The 18,695-nt window shown below is 35.1% G+C and overlaps 1 protein-coding gene across 1 annotated transcript in view; it reads right to left on the bottom strand.

The window, feature by feature from the left end:
- The window catches only part of LOC140167584 (XK-related protein 6-like), a 33,037-nt gene extending 23,670 nt beyond the window's left edge, over positions 1 to 9,367 (bottom strand). The window contains exons 1-2 of the mRNA XM_072190883.1: positions 9,105 to 9,367; positions 4,701 to 4,867 (exon numbers count right to left, since the gene is read on the bottom strand). Coding sequence (XP_072046984.1) covers positions 4,701 to 4,867; positions 9,105 to 9,367 — 430 coding nt within the window. The remainder of the gene's footprint in view (positions 1 to 4,700; positions 4,868 to 9,104) is intronic.
- Positions 9,368 to 18,695: the final 9,328 nt, after the last annotated feature.

Below are 18,695 nucleotides of genomic sequence, written 5' to 3'. Positions count from 1 at the left end.
GTGAATAACCGAGCTTAATTTTATTATCCATAGCGGCCATCTTGAATATTTCTAATTGCCCAAGGGTTACCATTTGACATCCCCCAAAACATTATTTTGTACCACTGAAAGAGTAATAATCAGCAAAGAAAACTACTTTAACTGGCAAAATCATCTAACCTTGCTCTGCCACCGGACTATAAGCCAACTTCCTATATGCACTAAAACCTGTGATATTAATTCTTGATAATGCTTAACGGAAAATATCAATACTAATGTACGATGTCATTCAAAATCAAATAGAAGGCCCACAACTCAAGTAGCAATCGATAAACCTGCTCACTCAATCATCAAATAATCAATCGAAAAATAAATAAATAAATAAATAAATAAATGTGTCCGTTCTCTCGAGCCCCAAAACGTCATTAAATAAATAAATTAATTAATTAATTATGAAATTAATTTTTTTAAATAAATAAATAAATAAATAAATAAATAAATAAATAAATAAATAAATAAATAAATAAATAAATAAATAAATAAAAAATAAAAATAAAATAAATAAATAAGTAAATAAATAAATAAATAAATAAATAAATAAATAAATAAATAAATAAATAAATAAATAAATAAATAAATAAATAAAAAAAATTAGTCAATACAAATAGAAATTATAAATTAGTTTTTCTAGGCCCTAGGCTGGAAAAATAAAGCAGCATGAGAAATGTGATAGACGCACGGCTTCGAAAAAGCGACGCTAGATAGCAACTAAGACATCACAACGCCTTAGACCGCTAGGCCACAGAATTACACAGCCTAATCAATGTCAAAGAAATATATTAACCTTTAATGTTACGCAATATTGGCACATGACATGGGCACATGTCTGCGGGCAAAGATACTGCATGATAGAAAGGCGCACAAAGGGTAGGGTCTATCCCTGAAGTCATACTAACCAATATTGGTCATTGACATGTAACCAATTCTTTGTATACCAGCTACAGTCAACATATACAAAGAAGTATATTATTAGGCGTTGACGCAATCATCAATGCGGGAAGTATAAAACCATAGTCGCCACTCGTGCACTTGTTTGAGTCCAGGGCTATTACGAAAACAGCCTTGAACCCTGAATTCAGAGGTACATTTTGGGTTGTTACATGCAAATACAAACTAATTATATCATGAAAAAACCCACCGAGAGGACTACGATACTTATTCAGAGCCAAGCTACATTCTGTTATTTACAAAAGCCGACGATCAAAGTAAAATTATAAAAGGAGCAAGACCAGATATCAACGTTAAATCACGGTAAGCCTAAAATCGCATCGAAAACGCCAAAATGCAGTCACAAAATTTATAATATTACTAAATCATCAAAACGAATTGTAACATAGGTATGCAGAAATGAGTTGTATTAGCAATAACAAAGTATGTGCAAAAAGATTTGTCTTTGGCATGTCGCTTTTTTGAAATATCACCAAAAATATCAAATTTTGGAAAAACGCCCCAAAACTTTAAACAAACACGAACCTTCAAAAATAAATATATATTAGCACTCGGCGGCCCAGTCACTACCTGCCGCTGTGATTTGGGGTAACTCGTTGTTTCCCTTCTCCAGATACCTGTACTTCAAGTTCGCTCATACCCCACGCCTTAATTAATTCACATTAGTAAACAAATAATATGATATTTCAACATGAATATGAATGAATGATTGAACATCATAAATTAAAATACCACTTCAAATGCTCCATTGTTTAAAATTAACCATCTTAAGGGGTGTAATACCCTGATTTTCATTAGTACCCCGTACCCCTCTTCTTCTTTTTCTTGCAAATTTATGAAGTACATAAATATGTTCATCACCTCATGTCCTGAACTTATTAAATATCTCTACCTACAAAGTGCTTTTAAACCATTTTAGTATAAAATGTTTGCCCTCTATACTTTTTTGTTTACCTGTTACTATGGGATTATAGTAACTCAGTATGTGTGCCTCATAACAAAACATAATTTATTCTATTCAAGTAGTACTTGAATAGAATAAATTGTATCTTTTGTTATACCATCTTCAGACTGTGCTCAATCAGGCCTGCTAAAATATCTTGTTTGGAAAAGAGATTTCTATAAAGCTATAGGTCATCATAGGTCAGGTTATAGGTCACATGGTTGAGGTCAAATTTAGGCATCCATTTTGAACAACATGTGATATATCAACATAGTTATAATGAGGCATCAATTTTGATATTTGGTTTAGTTTGTCTTTACTGGATATATAATGCTATGATGGACAGAATAACATTTCTTGGGAATGGATGTAGATGGTGAGTACAATTTAGATTGTCTAGTTGAAATGGATTGGACAAATTTAGGTAAAATTGGTACCAAAATCACAAAACTGAACCTTATGAAAAACTACCTAATCTGATGGTATAGATGAAGAGAAATGGGTTTATTTTTCAACATAACTGTAGTTTGGTTGTGGAGACTTTTTACCAATGGCTTAATTAGGTTTCAGTGAAATAATGTCGCTAGTTAAAAATACAAAATATAGCTCAACATTGAAAATACAAGCATTTTAACCAGTTCGTTTGTTGATAGGTGTGGAGCACTGAAAATCACCAAGTTCATGAAGTCATCAAGAACGATTTATTCCCATTTTACATATCAACATTATTTCTCTAATGCGTTAGCAACACGTATCCAAAATTTTCACGAAATCCGTTGATAGTAAGCTTTCCAAAATGAAGTGAATGTAAAACATCGGTGATGTAACACCTTTTGGCTTCTACCTGTAAAAGCATGTAAGCTACATTAATACCAATGCCACCAATAGAACGAGAAGATTTGCCCCTTCATTTTGCATACTACTTTGTCCAATTTTTTTTCTCATTTCTTCACAAAATGCAAAAAAAATGCAATGTGTGTAGTACTTCCTTAAGAGCACCGACCAGATAGTTAATGAATCAACACAATTCAGTCACTTATGCTACACGAAGATACGAAAGTGGCCCAAGCTTTTTTAGGACTACCTTACACAATTGGCCATTTTCGCTTGTAGTAGCTTAAGAAATTTCCTTGACGAATAAGTAAAATTCAATACAATCATTAAGTGACACATAATTGTACAACGTGTATTAAATTATTCACATTTACTTATAAAATAACACCTTTAAATAGGTTCAATTTGGATTCTTTTTCATTCTAACAACTCAGGTATCAAATTTATCACCGTGTTCATGAAATTCCAGCAATTAACATGTCAACCGGAACTATTTTATTTGTTTGCTTGCTTTTCATCACAGATAACGGACGTTCTCTTTTATAAATAACTTAAAAATTATTTTCAGCCCATTGCGTATACTTGTCTTTCAGACTGCAGTGAGCTACTTGGATGATCCCGGGTTTTTAAAAATAAGTTCCCAAATAGTTGGAATGTGAGGTTTAATAAGAAATTTCCATATTTAAGCATCCTGCATATTTCAGCCGCTACCGGTAAATTCGCATTTCTCGGATATTTATTCTGTTGAGTAACATAATAGCCAGGTGGTGGTCGCATTGCATTCTCTAAATTCAGTAAATTTTCATCGTCAACCGTGTAATTGAATGGGATTATTTTGAAATTTTAAAACGCTTGAAATATCACAAACAAATAGGCCTATGTTAATAAATAATATAAATACATGCTAAAACCGTTGGGGTTCGATAATGAACCCCACAAAACTAACCGAGTATATGTACAGGGTGAGTCAAAAAAAGTGCAATAGAGAAAAGGATCCATTTTTATTTAAGAACCGAGTTGAATCTTTTAGGTTTTAAAACATTTTATAATTAACATATCCATTAGTGATCTTGTGTGAAAAAATCAAGGAATTAGCATTTACCGTTTGATTTTTATGACACATTTTATAGTGATACCCAATTTTAATGCTTGTCCAAGAGACATCTAAAATTTGAATGTCAGCCCACTCTGTGTAAGGTAGATTTGGAACCACTGCCATTTTCTTAACCTCATTGGCATTGAAATAAAATGGAGCACCCAAAGTGTTATTGCCCTTGGTCTTGTTTAAGGAGAAGAAACATTATTTGTTGTTATTTTCATTTTCCCTTTATTTTAAAGATGTTTATTCTCTATCAAAACCATATAAATTTGTAGGCGGGTTTTCAAATGTCGAAATGAAATGCGCGCAAATTGAAGTGGAGTGAATTGGACATATTGTGATTAAAAAACTGGAGTTGGAGTCGAGTGAGGTATGAAGGACTTAAGTAATGTTAGAAAGTTTGTTTGAACAGAAAAAAAGAAATAAAAATAACACAAAAATCAACCTTATTTAAGTTAAAGTCAGTTTCAGAGCTGGTGCATTTATCGTGCATTATGTGCTCCCATTCAAATACATGGTACTTCGTGGACAAATAATGAAATTGGGTATCGCAGCAAAAGGACTCATAAAAATTAAACGGTAGAAGCGAGTCACTTCATTTTTTTCACATAAGGTGACTATTGAGTGTGGTATTTATAGAAACTTTCAATAATGGGAAAGTTCAACTTGGTTCTTACAAAAATATCGATTCTTTTCTCTATTGCACTTTTTTGACTCACCCTGTAAAATGCCATACGGCCGGGCGGTTTCACAAGTTGCCGGCGCTAGCATGCCATTCGCCGCCTGATAATAGCATATCACTATGGACATGTCACAACTCATCATGCATAAACTCACCTGTTAACCATTTGACACTTGGCATTTGTGTCATGATATACATCTGAAGAACAACCTGTGGAGCAGATTCCAGGAAGGCTTCAAGTAGACGTGTCGAAAGGATATCAATCTTGATGCCATCGTCGGTACTATTCTCCTTTACCTTTTCACGCAGTTTGTATATTAATCTGGTTAGCAACAATTAATGATCATCCAGTTACTTTAATAAAGATACATAACAAACACATTCATCGATAAATTAAAGGATAGTACATGTACTTTTAACTTCCAAGCACCTACATTCATGATATTTCGAAAACAAGGTTTTATATTTTTTTAAAGTTTGCCAAAGTCGCAAGAAAAATGTCAGGTTATTTACGTACCCTATATAATAAGTATTCAAAAATAGAATAGATCATCATCAATACCCTTTAAGAAATCAGTGGATTTTTTACCAGTTTAATCAATTTAAACACAAAGCTGTGAAAATCTAGTGAAAAAAGGCTAAATTGGACCAAGCCTATCAGTCGAACATTCTTAACTAGGAATATGCAATATTAGTGTGTTAAAGGTAAAACTTTTTTTCTTATGGTCAGGTCTTATAACGGTTCATAACATGTAAGAACGACGAATTATTTACATTTATATAGAAGTTTTTAAGTTTATTTAAATCATTTATTTACAAACTATAGATTCAGACTCAAGTTATGGATTCTGTAGTCGCAGTCGTCAGCGACTTCGGCAAAAGCTAAGAAATAAATGTGTCACAAATTCACATTGTAACTTGTAAAGTTGTGAGGAAGTGCCGATATTGAATTCTTCTGACTGCAAGAATATCTATCATTGAAAAAAGATATAATACGTTTTTTGCACAAATTATGAACGAATAAGGCAGAATACATCGCATTTATATCAGAGAGAGTTGCAATTTTAATTGACCCGACTATTAGTGAGAAACAAGAATAGTCTTTAAAAAGACCGTAGTTCTCGGATCAGGTGTATAGTAATTTGTTCCAACTTGCATATCTAACCTACTGTAACTGTGCACTAACTTGACAATAAATAAGTGATTTGAGGGGGCATAATAATATCTTCATTCTAACTCTGGGAAATATTTTTTTATTAAAAAATCTCATTTTGCATTTAGGTTTTTAAACCACCTACAGGAAGCATGTTTTAGCTTTTGCTGAACTTTAATATTGACAATTCTAAGCTTATATCGCACCTATAATGCATTAAATGATGCTTTACTTGCCATCAAGATATTCTAGAAACATGCAGTATGCAAAAGGAACCTGTGGTTTGTACTAGCTTTCACACAAAATAAGCTTTCTAATCAAATATCACTATATCATATGTGATTGGACACCTCGAATCAGCCGTAAACTCATTTCGTGTTTAGAAAATATAAATCATAAGCTTTAAAATGGTATATCATTTGACTTCAAACGATATCCAGAAGCGGGGTTATGGTTTGTTGAACTTTGTTCCTTTAACAAAATTGTACCCTTTCTTCGGTTCTACGTGTGTATCTTTTTCCACCTTTCTGGTATACAAATATTACATGCCTATAAGTGTGATAGTACAAAATATATCATGAGGTCAAATGTTACCGAATGATATATTTTTACTATTACACGAATATTGGCATGTAATATTTGTTTTATATCATGATATGACATGGTTTCTTTTCATGCCATGTGATAGTAAAAACCTATCACATGGCTAAAGTCACTGTAATCATGATATAATAATAAATATCAAACAGTCATAATTGGCGGTCATTTCAAATCATCCCCAAGTCAACGAGGTTCAGGAATGTCCTCTCATTGTTAATTGTTGGTTATACATACCTAGACAAAATACAATGCTTTGTTATCCACCACTTTAACAGGATTTAGCCAAAGCAAACAAAGACAAGATCTATTTCTATAGAAATAGATAGAAGCTTATTATCCTTTTCAGCAATAGGATTATTGATTGGTTTAAACAGTGTTTGATAAGATACTTGTCGCACCGCATTGAGATACCTATGAATACGTCCTACACGCGCATTTTACAGTGTAATTTACACTCTAACTCAGAATACAATTTGCCGAGTTTACGGCTCATTCGTAGTGTCCAATCACATATTAATTTTTACCATGCAGATAAGGCCTTGATAAGATGTTTACTCATAGTTTTTCATACATGGACACTTATTTTCAATACGTTCACAAACCAGACAAATGAGACAAATACCTGAACTTGTCATTATCAGAGCTCTAATTATTGACAGAAAATAATTATAAGCAAGCATTACTGGGTAGAGATATATTTAATTTCTATGAAGCATGGAGGTTACTGGTTTCTTAACATAATTATCATGTTTAGGAATAGAGACTAAGTTTCAATTGGCAGCCCGGGTTCTCAGTAAATCGGTTGACTGAAATTATCGAGTGTTTTTTGTATATATGCATTGATATGCTTATCCTTATGACTTGGTAAACAATTGTACTGACCTTAAGGCCGGTTTACATGATGCAATTTTCCATGCAATTGCCTGTTGCACAGACCTTGGAAAAAGATTGCACCGTGTATTTTGGATTTGCAAGGAATTAATCCCCCGTGCATCAGGCAATTAATTCCCAAGCAACAGGCAAAAAGGTAGAGACCTGCTCTACTTTCAAGGCCTGTTGCATGCAATCTAACCTCCTTCAGCCAATCAGCTGAATGAACACCAGCTGGTCGCTGCATTCATTTGGGAAATGTAGGGACCAACTTGATTCACCAACATTGTAGGCTACATTGTAGGCCTATGCTGTTGCTGTCAAATAAAACATCATGGCCAATTCCAAAGCAACACCTATGGCACGGAAATTCCTTCTCCGCCTCTTCTTCAGGATAAGTTGTATAGATATACACAGGACGGCGATATTTTGCTGTCTGGACAGCACAGGTGCCATTTTGATATGATTATGAAAATTTAACCACTAAATATGTTTTGAGTATATCCCCAAATCTATGACCACGCTCATGGAATTGCATGGCCACATATTGCTTCGTGTATTTCGATCAATTGCACAGCTTCATGGTCAGTGAGCACATAATCTCACCCACTAAGTAATGGGCCTTGCAATGGAAATTTCATCGTGTAAAGCCACCTTTACATACCAATCAGTAAAATCTATTAATCATCATGTGGTGGCTGGTACCAATGGCAGACGCATTTAGAATAAAGGCTAAAATATACTTAACTGCCACTGTCTCAATGCAAGATTATATGGACTAAATAGTCCTTGTCATGTGGGGCAGGATTAGATAAAGGCATACATGATACAAACCAGGTATGAGATATTAGGAATTATTTTCTAGGAATTATTTCCTAGCCTCTTGACCACAGGGTTGGTAGGCTACAATAGCTATTCAAGACACAGTGTATGTAAGGGATAAACTGAGCATATGCGATATGCGTCTAGGAGATATGGGTTCAAGTGGGGAAATAATACATATACTCTCGTGCAAAGTTTTATCCTCCGTGGTGGGCCATTATGATACATGTTTTTGCTTCGAATATCCAAACTGCTGGGCCCATCGGGGGCCAATTTAACTCACAACTTGCAATCAGGTCGTTTCGATTTGTGGCATACGTGTTTGAGCCCCATATGGGTCAACATACAGATAATATATATGCACGGATATAATAACGAAAATAATGGAAAACCTTCACGGTCATGACGGTGTGTAAACATTTCTATTCACTTTACAAATGCATATAGTAGAGAGGCCACGTACTTTGTGGCTACTTGAGGTCCCTTGCAACAGTTTTGGACAAAGGTGCTCGACTGCACCGTTAGAGTCTCCTCTGCTTAACCGGCTGGCGATTGGAATTCTGAAAAGTGACGTGGACTGAGATATTTTGGTTGAAAATGTGGTGTGTGTTTTTTTTTTTGGGGGGGGGGTATTTTTTTTCTAATTTTAACCCAAAAATTTCAAATATTAAAGTAGCCATAACTTTAATAATTTTCCATTAAAAAGAAATTTAAATTATTTGATATCAGAAGGACATTCCTCGTATTCAGAATGCAATTTGGTGTGTCTGATGTGCTCCCAGGCCCAACAAAAATACTATGCAAAGGTGGGTGACCGAGTCTTTAAGGTAAAGAAATACAGGTTTATATTCTTAGTAATTAAAATAAATGTGTTAAATGTTTCATAATAATGTAAAAAACATACACAACTAGATTTTTGTACACTCTGTAGAGTAACACCAATCTGACAATTTGTCGTCATGTTTTGCCATTCCCTCCCCCAGACAGTTGCTTAGATTACTTTATTAGGCCTAATCGTTGTTGCTTGATATCAGATTTGCTTGATATATCGATTTTTAGAATATTTTGTGAACGAACAGGTCATAGCAAAATGCAACCACGGGGATGTACTTACAGAAAAAGCATTCCAAGTTGTAGTATGGCAAATGCCCAAAATACTATTTGCCAGGATGATTTAATTTCATCACCCCAGGCCAAGGCGGCGCCAATGACGTTTGTAACTACCAGTGTCACTGCAGCAAAAGCCAAGGTGAGACCTCCCCACCAGGTGTCTCCTTCAACAATATACACCACACCTACAACAATGTCTGAAACAACATCGAAGAGGTATAAGCCAAGGGTGACGAGATCTTTAAGTAGGCCAAAGGAAATCTTCATGGTAATGGCTACTGGCTTTAGGACAAAATTAAAACACCTCCGCGTATGATAAGTTCACTAATCACACTGTCGAACCTGTGTAAATAAACATAAAAATAAGAAATATTGTCCCTTTAAGGTTAGCAACTATTTTAAACTGTTGCGATTTGGTAGTTATAATATATATAATGATAATATCTTTATTTATACACGGTAAAACATGTTCAATATAAAAGTCATTGTTCTTCCACATGTCCGTGGCATATACATATTAAAGTAACAGAATTATAAATTAGTACGTACAATTATTAAAACATTATTAAAACAATAGTCAGTATATTACAAAATTATGAAAGCATAAGAACATATAATTTTTTTTTTTTTTAATTTAAAACCCAGTAAAACTCATTTCAGTATGACATCAAAATCTAAGAAAACATTCAAGAAGATAAATATAATCACCATAATAAAATAAAAGTTCTACACCTTATATTGCAGCATATATATCTGACTACCACTTACACATTCACCAAGTTCACACTCGCACTACAAACGCCTATACACACCCCAAGTACACCCCAACTCCAGCACACCCATAAATACCATGCACACACCCACATAACCACACACTCCACACACCCACATCTTACTCCCATAGCGCACCTTCATCCTAAATCCACAAGCATGCATCCACAGCTCTTTTCCCTAACAATTTTCTATAACACAGTGACACGGTTTTTAAAATTTAAAATAGGTTATAAGCTATATTATAATGTGCAACACTATTAATTAAAAAGAAAAGCACCAGCAATATAGGAAAATTAAAGCACATTGACAGAAGTCTACATCAAATCCAGAATTAAGGCGATTTTACAAATTGCACAAAACTAATACACATTAAGGAACATCATATTGTACTGGAGCAAGAAGTCAAGATTAAATTTCTATGACACATAAATAAATCATTCATATAATACTATCAACATGTTTAAAGCAGTATTTAAAATGTTTAACATTACGGGCAGCTTTTAGATGGTCATCTAGAGCATTCCAAGACACAGCACCCCGGTAACTTAGACCTCTCTTCTTAAAATTTGTGTTAGGTTTAGGAATGCTTAGCGCCCGATAGCCACGAAGGTTATATCTCTCATTATTTCTCATATTAAAACGAACACTTAGATAGGGTGCCGTGTCGTCATCATAATTTTGAACATTGTAACAACATCATGATAATCACACCTTTGCTTTTACTATGCATGTCCACTAAAAATTGAAGTACTTTTAAATTGATTCAGACCTAACTTATTGGCTGGGAATTGATGAAAGAAACATTTTGGCGTTTAAATAATCTTAATCGGACGTTTCATTCCAGAGATATGGCCTTTCGAGTGTCACGGTTTTATATAGGGCTGCTAGAACATGTTAAAAAGTTAAAGTCCAAAAAGGAATACTAACAGAAAGTGCAACTTTAAGGTGCTTTTTCTAAATGTATTTATTAACTAGCGTTATCTGGAACATTATATTTGCTTTTAACAACATGAAAATAAGATCATCCTGAAAATTTAATCGATTTTGTTGACATACAACAACAAATATAAGACCTCAAAACCCATGAATTGTTTGGTGAAACCTCAAGCATGATCATAGATGGCCGCCATGGAAAATATCTCCATAGAGGAGATGAACAATAAGTGCATTATTTCAAATGAATAGCGTTAGTCTTAAACATCTCAATCTTTTAAGGTCAGCACATTTTATCTTCAAAAATTATTATATTTCATCATGGCATAAGTTTGGTAACATTAATCACTACCAATTTTGAGAAATTTGCTCCAACTCAAAGGTTATCTTTACTACATTGAGCAATACACTGTGTGTGCATGGAAGCCATGATGGATAGCATATGAAATGGACATGGTAGTCAGAAGTGCACGGGGAAGTGCATGATTTGAGATGGGCCGCGGTAGGCTTAAACATTCTTAAATTTCTTAACATCCTGCACATTTCCCGGGGGGGGCACATAAAAATATTTTGGTGGGTATGCTCCCCTGGAATTTTGAGGTGGTGGGTCTTTGGGAGCTGACGGCGTACCGGTAAAAGGGGGTCTTTCGGAGCTGCGAACCGGGCTGTGAACAAGTAAAATGGGGTCTTTTGGAGCTGCAAAAGTCAAAATCAAGGGTCTTTCTTGGCTTTTTGGTTGAAAATCGCCTGAAAAAACAAGAAATATGAGGAATGAGCAATTTTTGGGTTTTTAAGAGCTGAAATTATCAAAATCAAGGGTCTTTCGGAGCTTTATTTTGGTCAAATATAGGGGGTCTTTCGGAGCTGCGAAACCCAAAAAGGGGGGTCTTTCCGGGGGAGCATACCCGTATGGTCAGTTGTGTTGAGTGCCCCCGCCCGGGGCACATTTTGTCTTCAAAAATGGTTAAATTTTATGAGTATGTAAGTTTGCTTGTCTGATTCACTCCAAATTCGGAGATAATTGCGTTTGAACACCTGATGCACGGAATGGTGTCACTTCAACCTGTTGTAGCCTCATCTCATTAAATTTTTCATTAAAAAAGTTGATCTCTTCATGAAGGAAGGTCCTCTCTATTACTGACCAAACAGGAAAAAGTTTGGTTAATGTTTTCTGGTGGAATCAGGAATTTCTTGAAACACCCTGATATAAGCCTACATTTGGATCAAAACAATGTACGCCATTTAACAGGCCTGGGATTTCTTGTATCGATCAGTTTCTCCATAGACAATACGTGTGTGAGTGCACGCACACAGTAAATGAAAAATCGTTCTAGTGGAAACTGTATTGACAGTGGGCATCCAGAGGTTGTTTAAATGTAAGCCCAGAATACATTGCAGCCACTGACAGCATGTTTGAGAAACACATGGTTATTTTCAGAAAACATCACACTGGGCTCCTGCTGTGCATGGTCAAGGTTGTTATACAACAAGATAAGCTATGCGCCTGCATGCATGCATGTGCAAGAAAACTTTGTTGGTTCCACCTTCTTTTCCCAAGCATTTAAAATATCTAAAATTGTTTTAAAAACACGCGACTTTTTAACTTTATTGGTAGCAATGTATCCACAAACATTACCCATACCCAATTATCAATTCAAAACATAAAAGTCTCGATGAATATTCCATCAAAACTACTGGTTCTTATTTTGTACATAAATTTGAATGTGAAATGGTGTTGAAATGGCTCCTTTATTACATTGCACATAATATCATACTGCATGCTGGGATTACATTGAATCAACATCCCTATTAATACAATCCCAACCTAGAACTGACAGTGCATTTGAACTAGAATCAAACCATTTAGCGCCAGTGATAATTTTGGCAGCTCTGTTCTGGAGTTTTTGAACCATATCCATGTCATTAACATTACAAGTAGACCATATTACACCACAGTAGTCTATGTGAGGTGCAATAACACTTACCATCTTGCGAATGGTGGTGACCTGTATAAAAATTGCATTGATCATTTCATAGCGAGCGTGTAGAAGATCACAGTATACTTTTGTAGGTCCTGTGGTTCTTGAGTTATGTTGTAAAGAGGGCTGAAACAACAACACTTTTGTAAAACGTACATAGCTCATTAACAACAATAAATCAAGCAAGTTTTCAAAGTATAATATGATTTGTAGAATGAACTTTTGCAAAACATCAAAGTGTTATTTCACAATAATATATTGAATGAGATAATGAAAATCGATTTCTTTTTTGGCTACTTCTACCAACAATATACATCGTGTATCCCCGGGGTGTATCCTTAAGTTATATTATTTGTTTAGGTATCCTGAAAACCAAAATGCGAAATGCGGTGTTTTTGATTAGTTTAGTTTTTGGTCGGGGTTTATCTTAACGTTATTAACACTTTTTTAAACACCATGTTGAAATTTTAAACTCTTTAGTGTTTACGATAAGCGTGTATAGCGTTAGTTTTTATAACCGTTTATAACACTTTGGTGCAGTGGCGTAGCTGCCGGGGGTAGGGGGAAATTGCCCCCCCCCGGCAAATATTGCCTATTTGGGCCCCGCCCCTAGCGCTATTTTGGCCCCGCCCTAGCGAAAAAGAGGAAAAAGAGAGAGAGAGAGAGAGAGAGAGAGAGAGAGAGAGAGAGAGAGAGAGAGGGAAAAGAGGAGGGGAAAAGAGAGCTAGGGGGAGAGAGGGAGAGGCGGGGAAAAGAGATGGGGAATCCATACGATATGCAATACCATACGATTATTATCAATAAGCCTGGCAAAAATTGTCTATTTGGGCCCCCGCCCCCCTAGTGCAGGGAAAAAAGAGAACGGGGTGAGAGATGAAAAAGAGGGGGGAGAGAAGGGAAAAAGAAAGAGGGAATCCATAGGCCCACGATATGTAGTGCCATACGATTATTATCACTATACTCGCCCCCCCCCCCCCCCCTGGAAAAAAATCCCAGCTACGCCACTGCTTTGGTGTGTTAAAGTATAAACTTTAGAGTGCGATTATGTGTGTATTTGTGTAGGAGTAAAGGTTTCTGAAAATACCGTTAATTTTATTTCTAGAAAATGTGAATATAGGCCTATATAGCTATTTTCAGTTGTTAATAAACACTTTCATGTGCCTGAAGTCTTACAGAAACCTAAAGATTTTAATTTGCAGTGTACTCAATGGCGAACCTGCCCTATCCAATCTGCAAAATCAAGAAAATTCTGCTCATTTCTGCCTATTTTTCACAAGTTTAGCCTCTACAGTCATAACATGCTAAAAGGCAGACGTTTGTCTATACCCAGCAAACACAAAACGTTTTCGACATCATTCGCAAAAGGTTGCCAGAAAACGTTTTGATTTTAAAATATTGTTGTACTTCTGTTTCCATAAAAAACCGTTTCCATGACCTTTATATAACCCGACATTTAATGTAATTAAAACGTTTTCATCTAAACCAAAAGCCAAAATATAACATGTTTAAACGTTTTAAAAACATTTTGTGTTTGCTGGGCGTTCAAGTTATTCAACTTTATAATATCATTATGTAATAGATAAGAGCTGTTATCGATACTATACAGTAGACTTCGGTTGTATATATAAATGCGCTTTTATAAATGCGCACGTGACCAGATGGCCAGCGACATATTTGCATTACATCACTGTCAATCACTGAAATGGCGACCATTGAAGGAGTGGCTACAGTTGTGACCTTGTTTCGTGGCTAGCACTGGCAAGGAACATTGGCTGGAGGTTCGATGCTATAAATTTGCAAGGATAAATCATGGATATCAAAGGATCATGATTATTGCACAGCACCCCCCATGTACACACATAACTAATGTTTATTTATTTATTTTTATTAATTAATTAATTAATTAACTTATTTATTTATTTATTTATTTATTTATTTATGCGACGAAAAACGAAAACCCTGTTCTATTTTGAACAAATTGGGAAACAAATTTTTCCTGTACAAATGAATGCCGACCCCAAATTTCGGAAATTTCAGGACAATTTTTTTTGTATTTTCTCAAATTGAAATTTATTTACAGATTTTTGTGATTTTTTGGGTTATTTAAATTTTTTTTTTAAATACCAACCGACCGACCGACCCTACTTGAAAGGTCCGTTCGTCCGTAGAATAGGGTTTCTCTCTTTCTCGCCTTACAGCTCAACTGATCATACTTTTCCTACATTCGACCTTGCATGATTTTTGAGTTGACACAGTCATGAAAATAACTATAGATACTTGACAGACCATTAGTAGCCCAGTTCTGAACCTTTTCATTGATCATTCATAACAATAGGTATCTGATGGATCAGTGAAGATAAGAAGGGATTATAATATATCCGTAACCTTGATATTATAGTACATCTCGAGGAAAAAGTGCAATGGACATGTTTTCATTTTATGTTTCAAATATCCCGCGCATGAAAATTGAGTATTTAACCCAAAATGGAAAATGGAACAATTTATTGGAAATCTGTTTTAACAGATTTTTTTGACATCTTTTTCTGCACTGTATTATACCTAAATTAAGAAATTTGATAAATATTCAGAGAAAATATAGGTCATCCAAAAATGTTGATTTTACACATTTTGGGGCAAAAAAGGAAAAATAAGCAAAAATATCAAAATCTGTTTTAACAGCTTCATTTATCAAGTCATAACAAACGGCCTACATGCTTAATTTCTAATAAAATATTGAAATTGTGAAAAATATAGGTATTTATTGATTTTCATGTTTTTCTTGCAAATATGCTAATGATATGCAAATTATGAAATTGCAAAATAAAGTTTCTACATAGCATACATCTTTCAAGTGTGATGTTCAAAATGACAGACATCAAAAAGAGATTCGATGAAATGTAAAGGTGTAGTAACAATTTTGGCATGGACTGTCTGGTTAGGAAAAGTACGGTAAGTTGAGCTGTTCTTATAATTTTATAAATATTATTTGTCCCCCCCCCCTTCCCCCAAAACCACCCTCCCCCCTTTTACACTAATAAATTAATTGTTTTTTTGCTAACTTTCCCCTTCCGTGTAAAGTAAAACTTTATAAGCCGGTTGAATCAAACTGAACAAAATTGACGTATACAATTACAATATAATACCATGACAATAATGTGTATGACGAGATCTAACTTACAAGCTGAATAAACCTCAAACCATGCATCACATACGTGATTGTACGTCAAATTGTCATATAACGTATGAGCGTGATGTATAGTATACGAGTCTTCCTCAACATCTTCCAGCCGGGATGATTAGATCATGTACAGTCATCTACGTGTTTATACTCTAAATTGTACGTCAAAGGGTGACAAAGGGTGTACAGATTACCGATTTAGCAGGGGGACACAAAAAGGTGCTTAAAAACACATTTTGAATTTGTTTTTTTGTTTATTTGCGAGCGAATGAGTAAGTTAGAGTTGAGGAGGTCGGGCGGGGACATCTATAGCCTATTCATAACCTCATTAATAAACGCGATGCGTGCGATGATCTGCGATCCAATCATATTTTATTATTTGTGAAAACGCGAACGCAAATCGAGGTCATTAATATCTCACAATTGACCGCAAAATGCGTAATTGTTCCAATGTCGCACACAATTGACTTCTGCGTGCGCCGTATTGTGCGTCCAACGAACTGCGCGCGCGCTGTCTGCCGTATTTGGATTGCGCGCTACCATATTTGCACAGATTCTGATACGCACTTTTGTTATTGGTCGTTTTGTTTTAGCCTGATCGATTTTGGGAAAGGGAAGATGTAAAAATTGTTTATTTTTACAAACTTTTGAGGAAAATTTTGTGTTATTTTGTAAAGTTAGAAGATCAAAGTGACGGTTATGAATGAGGTTAATAACTTTGCATCGGTTAATATGTCGGGCATTGTGAAAAATCTAAACATTTTGCTTTGGACCTCGGAATATCCCTCGGGGCTGCGCCCCTCGGGATATTCCTCGGTTCCAAAGGCAAAATGTTTAGATTTTTCACAATGCCCTCCAAATAACCGATGCGCAGTTATTAACCTCTAATTAGTTTGAGAGGGTCATTATACCGAAAAGGGCTAAAGTTATAGTTTCCTCAATTTACGTTATAATTAGAGTTAAAATTAGGGTCAGAGTTATGTTCATTGGCGGCACTACGGGGGGAATACTTATCTTGATTCCCAAATAAATAAATCCATGACCCCTTCCTTCCGAAGAAAATGACAGCCCCCTAAGTTCCTCTACGTGCAAACATTATCAAATAACATCATCGGCAGCTACCCAGTTCTGACCTTAATGCCAGTAAGAATCACATTTCGTCATCAATATGGCCAATTGCCACGCCCATTTAGCACGGAAATAATGAAATATAACTTTTTAAATCAGCTATATCTAGCTTTTCCGTCATAAATTTTTTTTTTTTTTCCGTAATGGAAAATCCAAATAAAGAGTTTATGTTTCGGGTCAAATAAGTTGCCCTTTGCAATCAATGCCACTATTTTGCAAAACCAATTTTCCTTGTAACCTGTCATTTTCGCCTATACTTTTGCGTGTGGAATTTGTGCACATCCGGGTACCTTACATCGTTGAACACGGTATGGCGACTTGTAGATGTCACGTGCGCATTTATAAAAGCGCATTTATATATATACCCGAAGTCCACTGCTATATATTAGGCAAATATCCAGATTAAATTTGTTGTTGTTTTGTTTTGCTTTGTTTTCAAATTAAACATATAATCATTTTAACAACGAAATTAAAGATTTTAGTTGCTTACCAGCAGGTATTTTCAATCTTATATCCACTTCAACATCTGCATCCAAATCTGACAGTTATTATAGTAGAAACACGCAGTATTTAAAAGCTTCTTGAAAATATTCACACAACACACATATGACAGTATGATAAAGTATGCATAGAACAGCAGTAAACTTTGAACATTTAGACTCGTACTTCTAGATAACTTTGTTTTGTATCGAATGGAATAAACAATAATCTTATATGTGTTTATTTAAATTAATTTAGGGTTATTTCAATAGAGACCCGTGATAGAATCAAGCTTCAGTCAAATCACAAGGGCAGTAGATTATATTTACTTACCAACAGGTACATTATCAACCTTAAAACAACGTCAGCACTTGTATCCGAAGTGGAGGTGCAGGATAGAGGTTATCCACTTCACTCATGTGTGACTTCTAACAAAAGGCGCTGGTTCCCGTAGTATTCCTCATTCAAACCAATTCAATGCACGACCTCGGAGTTACCTGCATGACTTTGGCGGGCTATTTTGAAATGTGGTTGCACATGCAGGGACTTCTTTTGAAAGTCCTAAACAAGGTATAGCAGTCGTTGATAGGATATGCAGCTTATAGAACACGGATAACCTCTATTGGTTATTTTTTAAGAAACTGACGATATACCCAAACAAAAAGATAGGGAAAATTATATTATTTTAGATTTTGCCACGACAATATATTGATGATCATATCTGGCCCGTCTCCATTTATAGTGTTCTCCATTTGTGCTATCTGTGCAATTGTTGGTAATAGCTATACATGTACAGGTTATTTGAGCTATTGGCAAAATGGACGTTTTAGATTTGCGTCCGTCACTTTCTCAAATCATATGCGGCCGTTTTTCATTATTCATTATTTATTATTACTTTTAGTGAATGCATTGAACGGGGGTATCGTTCATAATGGTAAAGTACCGTATGACAGCTATAGAAACACGCAGCGTTAGCTGATTGAAATTGTAATAATCATTAGTAGCAATGCATCTACAACAACAGCACTGAACTTTGATCATTTTGACTCATATCACACTTTCAGAGAACATGTTTTGTAGTTCACACGTGTTTATTGAATTAGTTGGTGTAGGGATATAAAAC

The sequence above is a fragment of the Amphiura filiformis genome, chromosome 13, assembly GCF_039555335.1.
Source record: "Amphiura filiformis chromosome 13, Afil_fr2py, whole genome shotgun sequence".
Lineage (NCBI taxonomy): Eukaryota > Metazoa > Echinodermata > Ophiuroidea > Amphilepidida > Amphiuridae > Amphiura > Amphiura filiformis.
The sequence above is the reverse complement of the archived record's forward strand: the minus strand, read 5'-3'. Positions and strand labels throughout refer to the sequence as shown.